The sequence below is a fragment of the Rhea americana genome, unplaced genomic scaffold, assembly GCF_003343005.1.
Source record: "Rhea americana isolate MKP2758 unplaced genomic scaffold, rheAme1 scaffold_267, whole genome shotgun sequence".
NCBI classification, from domain to species: Eukaryota; Metazoa; Chordata; class Aves; order Rheiformes; family Rheidae; genus Rhea; species Rhea americana.
In genome coordinates this window covers 625,149-636,021 of record NW_028186387.1, presented here as the reverse complement: position 1 = coordinate 636,021, position 10,873 = coordinate 625,149, and the positions used below count along the sequence as shown (strand labels likewise).

Here is a 10,873-nt window from a genome sequence, read left to right as displayed (position 1 = left end):
TTTTTTTTTTTTTTTTTTGGCTATTTGCACAGGGATAAGCCTTCCAAAAACCAACTTATGGTTAGTCTTGAGATGGAATTCAACATGTCATATATGGATTCAAATACTATCCCTAATTTCAAACTAGGTTCACCTAATACAAACTGACTTGCCAGGGCACATGTCTGAAACCCTGTATCACTCCCTACCACTATCTTGGTGTGTTACATGCCTTTGAACCTCAGTTATATGGAAGTAAGAGATCTATTAAAATGCAGTTTGCATTAAGTTTGTTCAGAGAGGTCAGATCAAGCCATTTAATTCAACCTTTTTTAAACCCATCCTTGCTTTGCTCTGCTCGCTTACCTTGCTCAGGATTCAGGACTGAGTTGGGCAATCATTTGCAGAAATTCCCCATACTAGACAGCTATCCAGTAAACAACCTCTGAAGAACCTGCAGTTCTCTTATCAGTTTAATGGTGAACTGCACATGCTGAAGCTAGAAATAAGAGAAATTACAATCCTTCTTGGGAGTCCTGTTTTATTTTTCTCCTTGAAAATCTCTCTTTACCATTGCATTTCGTAGAATGCTCTCCAGCTAACACTGTTTGTCCTTTCTGGTAGCAAGCTGTTCTGAGGATTGTTAAGCCTCATCACAAAATAGAAGAATACTCTGAAAATGGTGTGCAGCTGGGGACAGCAAATCCTCTAGGAATGTTATTGCAGGACTAGGGTTTCCTGTGAGAAGCTCAGCATTTACTGGAGAGCCCTTAGTGAACTGTGCTATGTATTGATGGTAGTCACAAAGGCTGAGGAAAGAAGCGGGTGAGAGGAGTTTTACCTATATGGCAGCGCAAKCCAGTCCATCCAGAGGGGCAGTCACACTGGTAAGGGGCCACACAGCGACCTCCATTGAGACATGGCAGGATGCATATTGCTAAGGAGAGGAGAAGAAAAGCAATGAAAAGAATTATCTCCTGTGAAAGCAAAGAATAAAAATTTTAAGTGAGAATGCTACTTTTGTTTACCAAGAAACTCCAACCCTTGCCCCCATGAGTCTTTGTGTGCAGTATCAGCAGAGCTGAGTAGCAACTATCTTCAAGGCATAAGGCGTGACTAYCATGGGCCAGAAAGGAGGAAGAATGAAGACAAACAAATGGGCAGACTTGAGAAATTGCATGAGTTCTTTAGAGGATSGAAGGCTCTGCTCACTCAGGGAGGAGCAAAGGTTGCTTCTTGTTTCTCACATAGTATCTACAAACAATGTTTACTTCTCTGAGAGAACCATGCTTTCACCATGGATTTAACAGAATTCCCTCAATGCTATATTCAAATCAAGGAAATTATGCAATACCCTTAGAAATTAACTTGTTCTGTGCCAGTGAAAATGTGTTGAGATRGGTCACACTACCAGCCTTCCATGCAGCAATGCAAGGCATCTGGGGTGCAACAGGTTGACTGTGGTWGGAAGCTTTGGAGAACAAACAAAGCAGAGAGATGCTGCATGATACCAAGCAGCTGATGGTCTCAGACCAGATGGTCCAATTGACTTATGCTGTTACTGCTAGCATGTATGCAAAAAAGGTCCAATTTGCAAACCACAGTTCATGGCTTCCTGAGTAACTTTTCAAAATGATTCCTTCTAATACACTAACTGAATGGTGTGCTTCGGTGAGCATGTGCTAGTAGAAAGATGAGTTGAGTTGGGTCTCAAGTTTGGACCCTTGAGTGGCACTTCCACTGAAGTTTCATTCTGGGAGGGTGGATGGGAACTGCAGAAGATTGGTCCAGATGTTTTTCCTCTTCCACTGCACTTCCAAGATCAAGCTGAGCGATTGTGCTATCTTGGATAACAGAGGATTTGTTACCTTCCAGGAGTTCACAGGACTAATACATATCACCAAGAATTACTGTTCTCTATATCACTAAATTGATGGGGTTCTGCACATTTTTAAGGGTAGCCAGGCCTTTCTCAGGAAGCTGAGACTGGTTATCTGTGAAAGGTACGATGAACTATCAGGTAACTAAATCGTGACAGAGCTCTGTGGCTTCACCCTGAGAGATCAGTGCTCAATACTGGTACTCAGAAATCCTTTGGCTTCCAGAGAAGACACTCAACACCAAGGAAACTCGGAGCTATCTTTTCTGTTCACTAGTGCATCTTGCTTAACAAACAACACTACAAAAGGAGGTGGGGCTAACAAGCTGTGTGAAGCCCTTTCCCCCCTCCTTACCACCTATGCCAAATGAAAGAAAATACAGAGAGAATAGTGTCTATATCTGTATGAAGTGTAATCAAACTAGTCAGCTGTCTGTTCCCTTGTTTCATACAGGAAGACAAAGTCTGAACTGGGATGGCAGATCAAAATGACTGGGGGCATGCAATTAGTCTTCTGGTCGTGAAGAACACATGAAGTATTGTTATTAATGGTAAGGCAAGGAAATCAATTGTGCTGTGTTAGGCACAACTCTGCGAGACACAGGGCTCACTCTCCTCCTGCTGAGCCTGTAAAACATAAACGACAGTGCTTGCATGTTTGGCTATGGTGGAATGGACAGACACAGGAAAAGTGAAACAGCAGCTGTGCAAAGACACCACGCAGAAGACATGACACAGTTGGAGTTTGTACAACAGAAGAAGGCCAAAGTATAAAATCTCTTCTCCTTGTTCTGCAACTATAGCTAGGTCTGTGCAACACTGAATGGGCACTACTCTAGAGCAGGCTTGAAAGAGCTTGCAGAGACAGATTTAAAGAATAATTCTAAGATGTGRTATCTCTGCCTAGCAAAATGTTTGAATCACATTTCTCTCCATTTGCTACAGAAAGAGGTATCACTGCTTTCCATATGTCTCCATCTTCACTCAGAATCAGGGTCAGTGACATCATCTCAGCTATAGGTGTCCTTGGGCACTATAAAACCTTGGGCGGGGGCCACACTGAGTACTAAATGCAAGAAAAACACTTTATTTTCTATTCATGCAGACCCATGCCTAAATACCTGTGCAGTCACAAGGTCTCTTGTACAYGAGAACTGCCAGCCTGAAAGGCGCTATCCCTACCAATCCATTTTGATAAGATCACCACCAAGAAATGGGAAATATGGTGCAAACTGGTCTCTGATAGAAGACCTGAAAGTCAGATTTGGCTCTTCTCAATCAAAACAGATCCAGTTCTCTACTTACACAGATGGAGAAAACTAAATCCAGCTCATTACTTATGGGCTACAGCTACACAGGTCAGGAAGGACAGAATGGAAAAGATGCCACTGCTGTACTATTTGAGCATGAATTGATCGGGTTTATAGACTGATAAAAAGAAGCTAAGTTAAAAAAACACAGCCACCAGCAGCACTCTCACATCTTTTCCTGCTCTAATCCCAATTCTTTCCACCAAATTACAGAATCACAGAAGAGTTGAGGCTGAAAGGGACCTCCGGAGATCATCTAGTCCAAMCCCCCTGCTCAGCAGGGTCACCTAGAGCATGTTAGACAGGGTTGCAGCCAGGTGGGCCTTGAAGATCTCCACAGAAGGAGACTCCACAACCTCTCTGGGCAACCTGKKCCRGTGCTCCGTCACTCTCACAGGAGATAAGTTCTTCTTAATATTCAGGCGGAACTTCCTGTGGTTCAGTTTGTGTCCGTTGCCTCTTGTCCTGTCAGCGGGCACCACTGAAAAGAGTTTGTCCCCGTCCCCTTGACACCCTCCCTTCAGGTACTTGTACACATTGATCAGATCCCCCCTCAGKCTKCYCTTCCCCAGGCTGAASAGGCCCAGCTCTCGCAGCCGTTCCTCAYAGGGCAGGTGCTCCAGCCCTCTGATCATCCTCACAGCCCTACGCTGGACTGTCTCCAGTAGCTCCATGTCTCTCTCACACTGGGGAGCCCAGAACTGGACACAGGGCTGAGTAGAGGGGCAGGATCAYCTCCCTCAACCTGCTGGCAACACTCTTCCTAATGCAGATTGCCATGTCTTGTCATTAGAAATAAGTTTTGGGGAACTGAAGCAAACTCTTCTTCAAAGAGAGTGAAAGAACAGCCACAAAGGAAACCTCATCAATTAAAGAAGTTTTTGTTTTGGCTTGGAGATGTCAGGGGATGGTCATTTATCTAGAAATAAGCAATCCATTAGTCAACTCTGTGTGTTCTTTCTGATTTGTCAAGCTGAAAAGTTATGTTTTTTTAAAGTTTTGGGGATCTTATGTCTTTAATTTTCTCAACAGGTTCACTATAGTAAATTCACTTGTCTTATTTAAAACACCCTTAAAATTACACGTAAAGAAGATATACGTACGCTCTTCACAGAGACGGCCCATCCAGCCATCTGGACATGAGCACGCATTTGGTCGCTCACATACTCCACCATTCTGACACGGGAACCGACAGACAGCTGGAAAACAGTAGAATTGTCACGTCGGACTCCAYAAGGTTAATTAGAAGCTGTTCAACATCTTGTGCAGATTTTTGGATTTGTAATATTTAATGTAGGATAAATACATGTACTGAAGCTCAGAAGCAAAACTTGGCTTTGATTTCAAGGGCTATGTCATTTTCTGGCTGTGTGCATGCAGCTAGGTACTGAGCGTGGTGGGAGGGAGCATAGGTAATCACAGAATCACAGAATCACAGATACTGTCCTCTTTGTTTACAGCAAACGATTAAGATAACCAGGAATTGTCTCTATAGCACTGGAAGAATGAAACATTAGAAGCTTTTAGCATAGCCTGGTAAATTATCTAGACAAGGTTTCAAGGCTGATACTGTGCTTTACCTGTTTTTTTCCACTCAGTTTTGTAAAWCAAAATAAAAACCATTTCCTATTTTATAATTGTAAGTTAAATCCAAAATAAAGTCAATCTGTCTTCTAACCTTGGTAGGAAACACAAAGACAGTGCTGTCTAGTATAATACAGAGTTTGTCAATAAAATCTGATAAGACACTGCAGTTGCAAATASATTTTTTATTGCACTATCATCCAGAGTAATAAGCTGTGCTCTGCAAGGGTGCAGTGGTGGCACAGTGACTTGAGGCAGACTTTGGACTTTATCATCACTCCTCTGCGTTGCACTGTATCTCAGTAATAAATCCAGGGAAAACAGGCATACTTTACAAAATAAGCATCAAGTTAACTACAAACATGTTAGATTTAAATATCACTGGAGCAAGCATGAACCATGTCATACTGGTGTGTGCACTACATACACAAGATCAACACAGCCAAAACTGTGGCTTCTAGATGATACTACAGAACAGATAAGTAATCTGACTAAGTTCTAATTAATGGTAGTTATAAATACAGAGTAACCTCAGGGAACCCAGAGTGAACTGTTAATAGCATCCTATTTTTAATTACTTATTAAAGGAGCAAAATATGAATTTAGACTTTTAAAGTGTTTCAAATCTTGTTCAGTTTTAGTATTAAATACAAACAGTCATTTAGCATATTGAAACACTGCTCAGACCTGAGATCCCTGTTGGAAGGAATGCAAATTTTCCACTGACAGCGCCAAACCTGAGTTACAATTGCAGCTAAGCCATGTGCAGGTGCAAGCTACAGCTTGGAGTCACTTGAAGTAAGACCAAAACTTTTGCCTTTTTTTTTCAGTCTCAGAGTCCTTACATCAAATGTCAATTTACATTGAATTTAGGAAGAGAAGATCACAGAAGTTGCAATATTTTAACAGATACTTTGCACAGTTTTGTGAAAGAGATGTCTACGATAACATAAGACAGCTTGTCTCTCTGTGCCCACTAAAGCAGAATAATGTGCGGACTAGATTTTCTCTGTGCTATGAAACATTATGGAAGTTCAATACAAGAACATTTAAAGCTTTGTGTATTCCACACCACTCAAATTCTGTGAACTTAAAACAGGATGGCGGGGATAAGGCTGACATATAAATAGTATCCGAGGTTGAATCCACAGCCCCAAAAAAAGAGTCTCTGAAGCCTGTTCCATCTGGTTCTGTCAGTGGAGAAACAGATGTTTTGGGAGTTTTAGAGGTCATTTGGGATGCRACTCCAACCATCCTCAACAGCTCAGGATCTCAGGCAGAGATCTTTTCCTGGGTTTGTACCCAGGCCCTAGTTGTGAAACTCTAAATGAGTAAAACAGTATAAGYGCTAGTTGTACACTTGTTATACCCTGATTTAGGAAGGTTTTGGAAAAGAGAGACTCTGGGTCTGTAGCTATGGGGRTTATTATTCATTCAGCAAACAAGACTAGAGACAGGCTTACAGCGGGGAGGTAAACCGGAATCTCATTCTCCTGCTGTGCTGGCATGAAAACAAGCAGGGCAGATGCAGTCCTGATCTACTGGGGACAGATGGGGAACCATTAATTGCAACTGCAGTTCTGTAGCAGATCTCATATTCCAGCTATCAATGTTAAATCAGTTGAGATCTCCTTGTAAATTCATGCTTGATAATTATCTCCACAGGACACAAAAGTTAAACTGGTGTAACAGTAACACCGGTAAGGAAGRAAAAAAAAAAAAAAAAAACACTGTGCTCAGCTTTGCCAAAAAGCTTTCATGTGGTACAATGTGAACAATTTTCCCCATGTCTCAGAGCTGGTCCCTCAAAATATTCTCTTTTGCTGACCAGGTATGAACTTCTTGCCTTGCACCTCCATACCAGAAGATCATTCTCAATCTGAGAGGGATTGCAGGCAGGGGGCAAATACATGGCACAGAATTTAGAGAGGAAAGACTGAAGTGGAGTTAGACAAGCTGGGTGAATCTGCACAGATTGCAGAGTCCCACAGGTGTTTATCATCTGCAGAACCAGGGTAACCCTTCTCACCCCTGAAACTTAGATCAGGACCYGGCCTGCAATCTTTTAACTATTAATGATTCAGACAAGTGCAGCTTTGGTTAGAGCTCTTCCAAAGAAACGAACAAAGTCTGCTTTTAAATTATAATATTTACATTCACTAACCTGTTTAACTGGGCCAGAACATTTCATGAAGGCTTAGAACACATTAATAATCAACTCATAGTGCTAAAAACAAGAAATGCTGCATGAATCATTACAAAAAACGCTTTCATGTCGCTTCTGATGTAGACCATAAAGGCTTGGGTCYGGTAGGCCTTTTGTCAGGCAAATCTCTCCCATGAATTATAAAGCAGTTCTGAAAGATTATTTTGAAGTGTGTCATGAAAACACACGTCTGTCCTCTCTGAAACCTCTTTGGTCCCTTTTAGCTTCCCCTTTCAGGTGGAAAGGGGGGGTAATTGTTATTCCCCTGCCTTAATATAGCAAAAGGCAGGTTTTTCCACTTTGCTTTTTTGTCCTGTTCCCCATTCATCTGTCTACCTCATCACTTCCTCTGTTTTTGGAAATTGTTAACCCTAATACTTAATCCTCTGCAYAGTTCCAGCAGATTCAGTGATGTTGGAAATGCGATGTGTGTTTCACAGCTCTTTGCAGATCAGCCCTGCCAGGTTGTCATCAACCTGTGGCAATAACCTGCCTTAAAAGAAAACTACAGACATTAGCATACGGTTCTGTATAAATAACAAATACGAAAACTTRGTGATATTAAAAAGACAGCTTATTACTCTGGATGATAGTGCAATCCAAAGCATTAAATCTAAACAGATAATATCCAAATAACTTTCCTAATGAATATCAAGCTTATCTTAGAGTATGTACTGTGCAGAAATCTGTTGAATCTTGTAGCCATCACAGTTTAGAAAGCAACAATGAGATACTAAGCAAACTTTCCAGAAAGGGCTCAGTGGCTTGGGATTGTATGTCTTCAACAGGACTTCTGCATACCTCTTGGCATCTGAAATAACTCATATGCCTTTATTATGAATCTTCTCTATTTGGCTGCTGGACTAGCTGATTCATGATTGCAATGCCAAGTCAAGGTCACATCACCAGGAAAAAAACATGTTTTTTTGATTGCAGCTTCTCTATTCTTGAAATGTTCAGGAGTTGCAAGTGCATTTCTTTGGCTATGGATCTTCTCAAAATAATTTACTAATCTGTGACTTCTAGGCCAGGCAATATAAATATCATGCCTGGAATTAACAGACAGCCTACTTCAAACAGTTTTTGCTCAGTAGGACAATTTAACTTGTCTAGGTTAACAAACTGACAATGTGTTTGTGGCAGAATTCATATGAAAGAATTTACATAGGAATCCTAATTAGTTAGGCAAAGCACTATATAGAAACCTCTGTTTCCAAGGGGCTTTCAAACTGAACAGAGAAAGGGAAATGAGGGAGAGAGTATTATTGCTTTTATTTTAGACATGGTGAGCTGAGACATTTGTGGAAAGAKGGGTAGACCTGACAACTTCAATCATGACTGTGATGTTCCCAGATCAGTGTTTTGCACCCTTTCTCTTCTAAGGGAGCTCACAAGCTTTGAGAAGAGACTGCTTGTGACTGGCCAGTGATATTCACTAAAGTTTTTGCTTTCAGTACCCTCATTTCTAAATAATACAGCTAATGCACACTTTACTGTATGGTAGGCATTATACCACCTGAGACAGACTTCAGGATGCCAGCGAGCAGTGAAGTTACCCTGCTGTATGGCTAGCTGAGAGCTGCAGGGCCAGTCAAGCTCCTAATGTGGAAATGGCAGATGGCAAGGTCTCTTCCATCAGTCAATGCTTTGAAATTCCTTTGCTATGCATCACTTTTGGTTTTAAGTTAGTGCTTAAAGTTGCTTTTACTTGTAKCTTTTTTTAACTGTTTAGTTCATTACCACCTGTGTGTTTTGTGTGGCCCTCTCCTACTTCCTGTATCAAACTGATTATCTGAGTGTTGTATGTGGGGGAACTAATTTTGTAATTTAAACAAGCAYGTATTTTTAAAGCTCAGCAAACTAAACAGTAGCCATTTCCTTCTGGTATGCCAATGGTATAAAAGGGCATACTTTGCCTTTTCTATTTTGTTGAAATCATGAATTTTGCTAAGCTCTTAGTCTGCATTATTTCAGTGAGCTGTATCAACCTATCCTTAAGTATTTTATTGTGGAAGAGTTTTTGGGGCTGTCAAGCTCTACTCAATCTAATCTCCCACTTTTGTTTTCTGCAGTGTTTGATCTTCAGCTGGGAAAAGATAGATACGTTATGACTCTTGAAGAACAGTTACTGACTGTCAGTCCCTCTCTGAAACAGCTCAACCTACTAGCATGATAATTTGTTCCCTCTCTTTCTCAAAGAAATTTGGGAGAGAGGATTTTAGAGTGTGAGATACATTACTGCTGCAAAAGAAGCTATAGCATTAGCCAGGAATAGAGATAAGACTTGTGGAAGGTTTTTATCACTTGGAAATAAAGCAATATCCTGCACTTAAAATGCCCTGGATGAAATCATGGCTGCACTGAAAAATACGAGAATTTTGCTAGGATCATATCTCTGTGCTTATCGCAACATCAGAAATGTGCTTGTTAACAGAAAATACTCATACCTTTGCAGGTAGGTGGTGTTGTCCATGTTCCATTTTCTAAGCAAATGCTCCGCAGGGGCCCTTCCAGCATATACCCACTGTAGCATGAGTAGGTAACCATGTCTCCATATTGATAGAAGCTACCACGGATCAGAGCATTTTCAGTGTGAGCTGGGGGCCCGCAAGATATCTCTAAGAAAACAYATCACCCAGAAGCTTGGTCAGCTGCAATGCCTGCGTAATACTATTTTAAATCACGGACACAGTGCTTTGCATGAAGGACTGAAGAAGGGCTGAGACACCTCACTTATGGGAGAGTAGTAAGCAGGGCTTCTTCATGGTGCAGATGCAAAACAATCAGAGGGTGAACCTTTACTTTCACCCATATGAGTACTCGTGAGCAGGGGGATGGTTAGTAGCAGCAATTTTAGGTAATGTAACAATGATTGCATCTATCACGCATATAGCACAAACTTTCAGATGGTCAGCGATACATGAGGCCAGGTCTGTAGGGTCAGGTGATGTCCTAGCCAATACTGCTAGAAGAAGCCAAACAGCTTTCTGACATGCCTAAAAAAGGGTGTCATGCCTTGTATCAGAGTCAGCTGATACAACAAAAGATATTACCTCTCCCTACAACCCATGATTCACCTATAGTCTCACAGCAGTAATGGGCAGGATATTTAGGATATTCAACAACCAGTCCCACAGCAGCTCTTACAAAAGTTAAATTGAAAAGAAAATGATAGTAGGGCAGGAGTGCTCTCAGGACATCAGCCCACACATCCCTGCATCCTTCTCAAGAATTAACATCTCCTTCGTAGAGCTTCCTAGGTCACCTTTTTGTGCCACGGTCTCCAGCAAAGACACAGATTTACACCTTCAGAAGCTTGTCTGTCAGCGGAGGGACACACCTTTCCAAATGACAACTGCAGATGAAAATTCTCTTCATCCAGAATAACTGCATTTAGATGGGGAGTTCTGCTTACACATCTGTGCTGTCATGCTCTGGTATAGCTGTTGTTACGAAACCTCTAGAAAGGACCAAGCAGCTCCTGTACTTACTTTCACACTTGGCTGTTGTTGGAGTCCAAGTTTCATCAGCATTGCAGGTGATCACAGACTGTCCTTTCAGCTGGTAGCCTTCCCTGCACCGGATGGATACGTTCTGCCCAACATAAAAATCCATTTCAGAGAGCAGGGCATTTTCTGGGATTATGAAAGGCACAGGACAAGGGTTTGCTGTTCAAAGAAACGGAAGAAGAAAAGGAAAGAAGGAGAGAGAGAGAGAAAGAGAGTACTTTAGAAGAATAACTCCAAGCTTCAAAATCAGCTCATATAAAGAGCAATCTGCTCACAAGTCCTGTTTGTAATTTCATGTCAAGTTATGAGATTTGCATTTATAAAGAAATGAAAAAAGACTTGATTCTCTGCTGTTGCATGACTTGCTACCACACTGTACAGACACCAGTGGAAGAGGTATTGAGGA

General features: G+C 41.5%; 1 protein-coding gene across 1 annotated transcript in view; it reads right to left on the bottom strand.

Moving 5' to 3' along the window:
* Nucleotides 1–10,873, bottom strand: part of SVEP1 (sushi, von Willebrand factor type A, EGF and pentraxin domain containing 1) — a 110,158-nt gene that overhangs the window by 6,214 nt on the left and 93,071 nt on the right. Inside the window, exons 45-48 of the mRNA XM_085307889.1 lie at nucleotides 10,450–10,626; nucleotides 9,406–9,576; nucleotides 4,272–4,367; nucleotides 821–916 (exon numbers count right to left, since the gene is read on the bottom strand). Of these exons, the coding sequence (XP_085164015.1) occupies nucleotides 821–916; nucleotides 4,272–4,367; nucleotides 9,406–9,576; nucleotides 10,450–10,626 (540 nt within the window). The remainder of the gene's footprint in view (nucleotides 1–820; nucleotides 917–4,271; nucleotides 4,368–9,405; nucleotides 9,577–10,449; nucleotides 10,627–10,873) is intronic.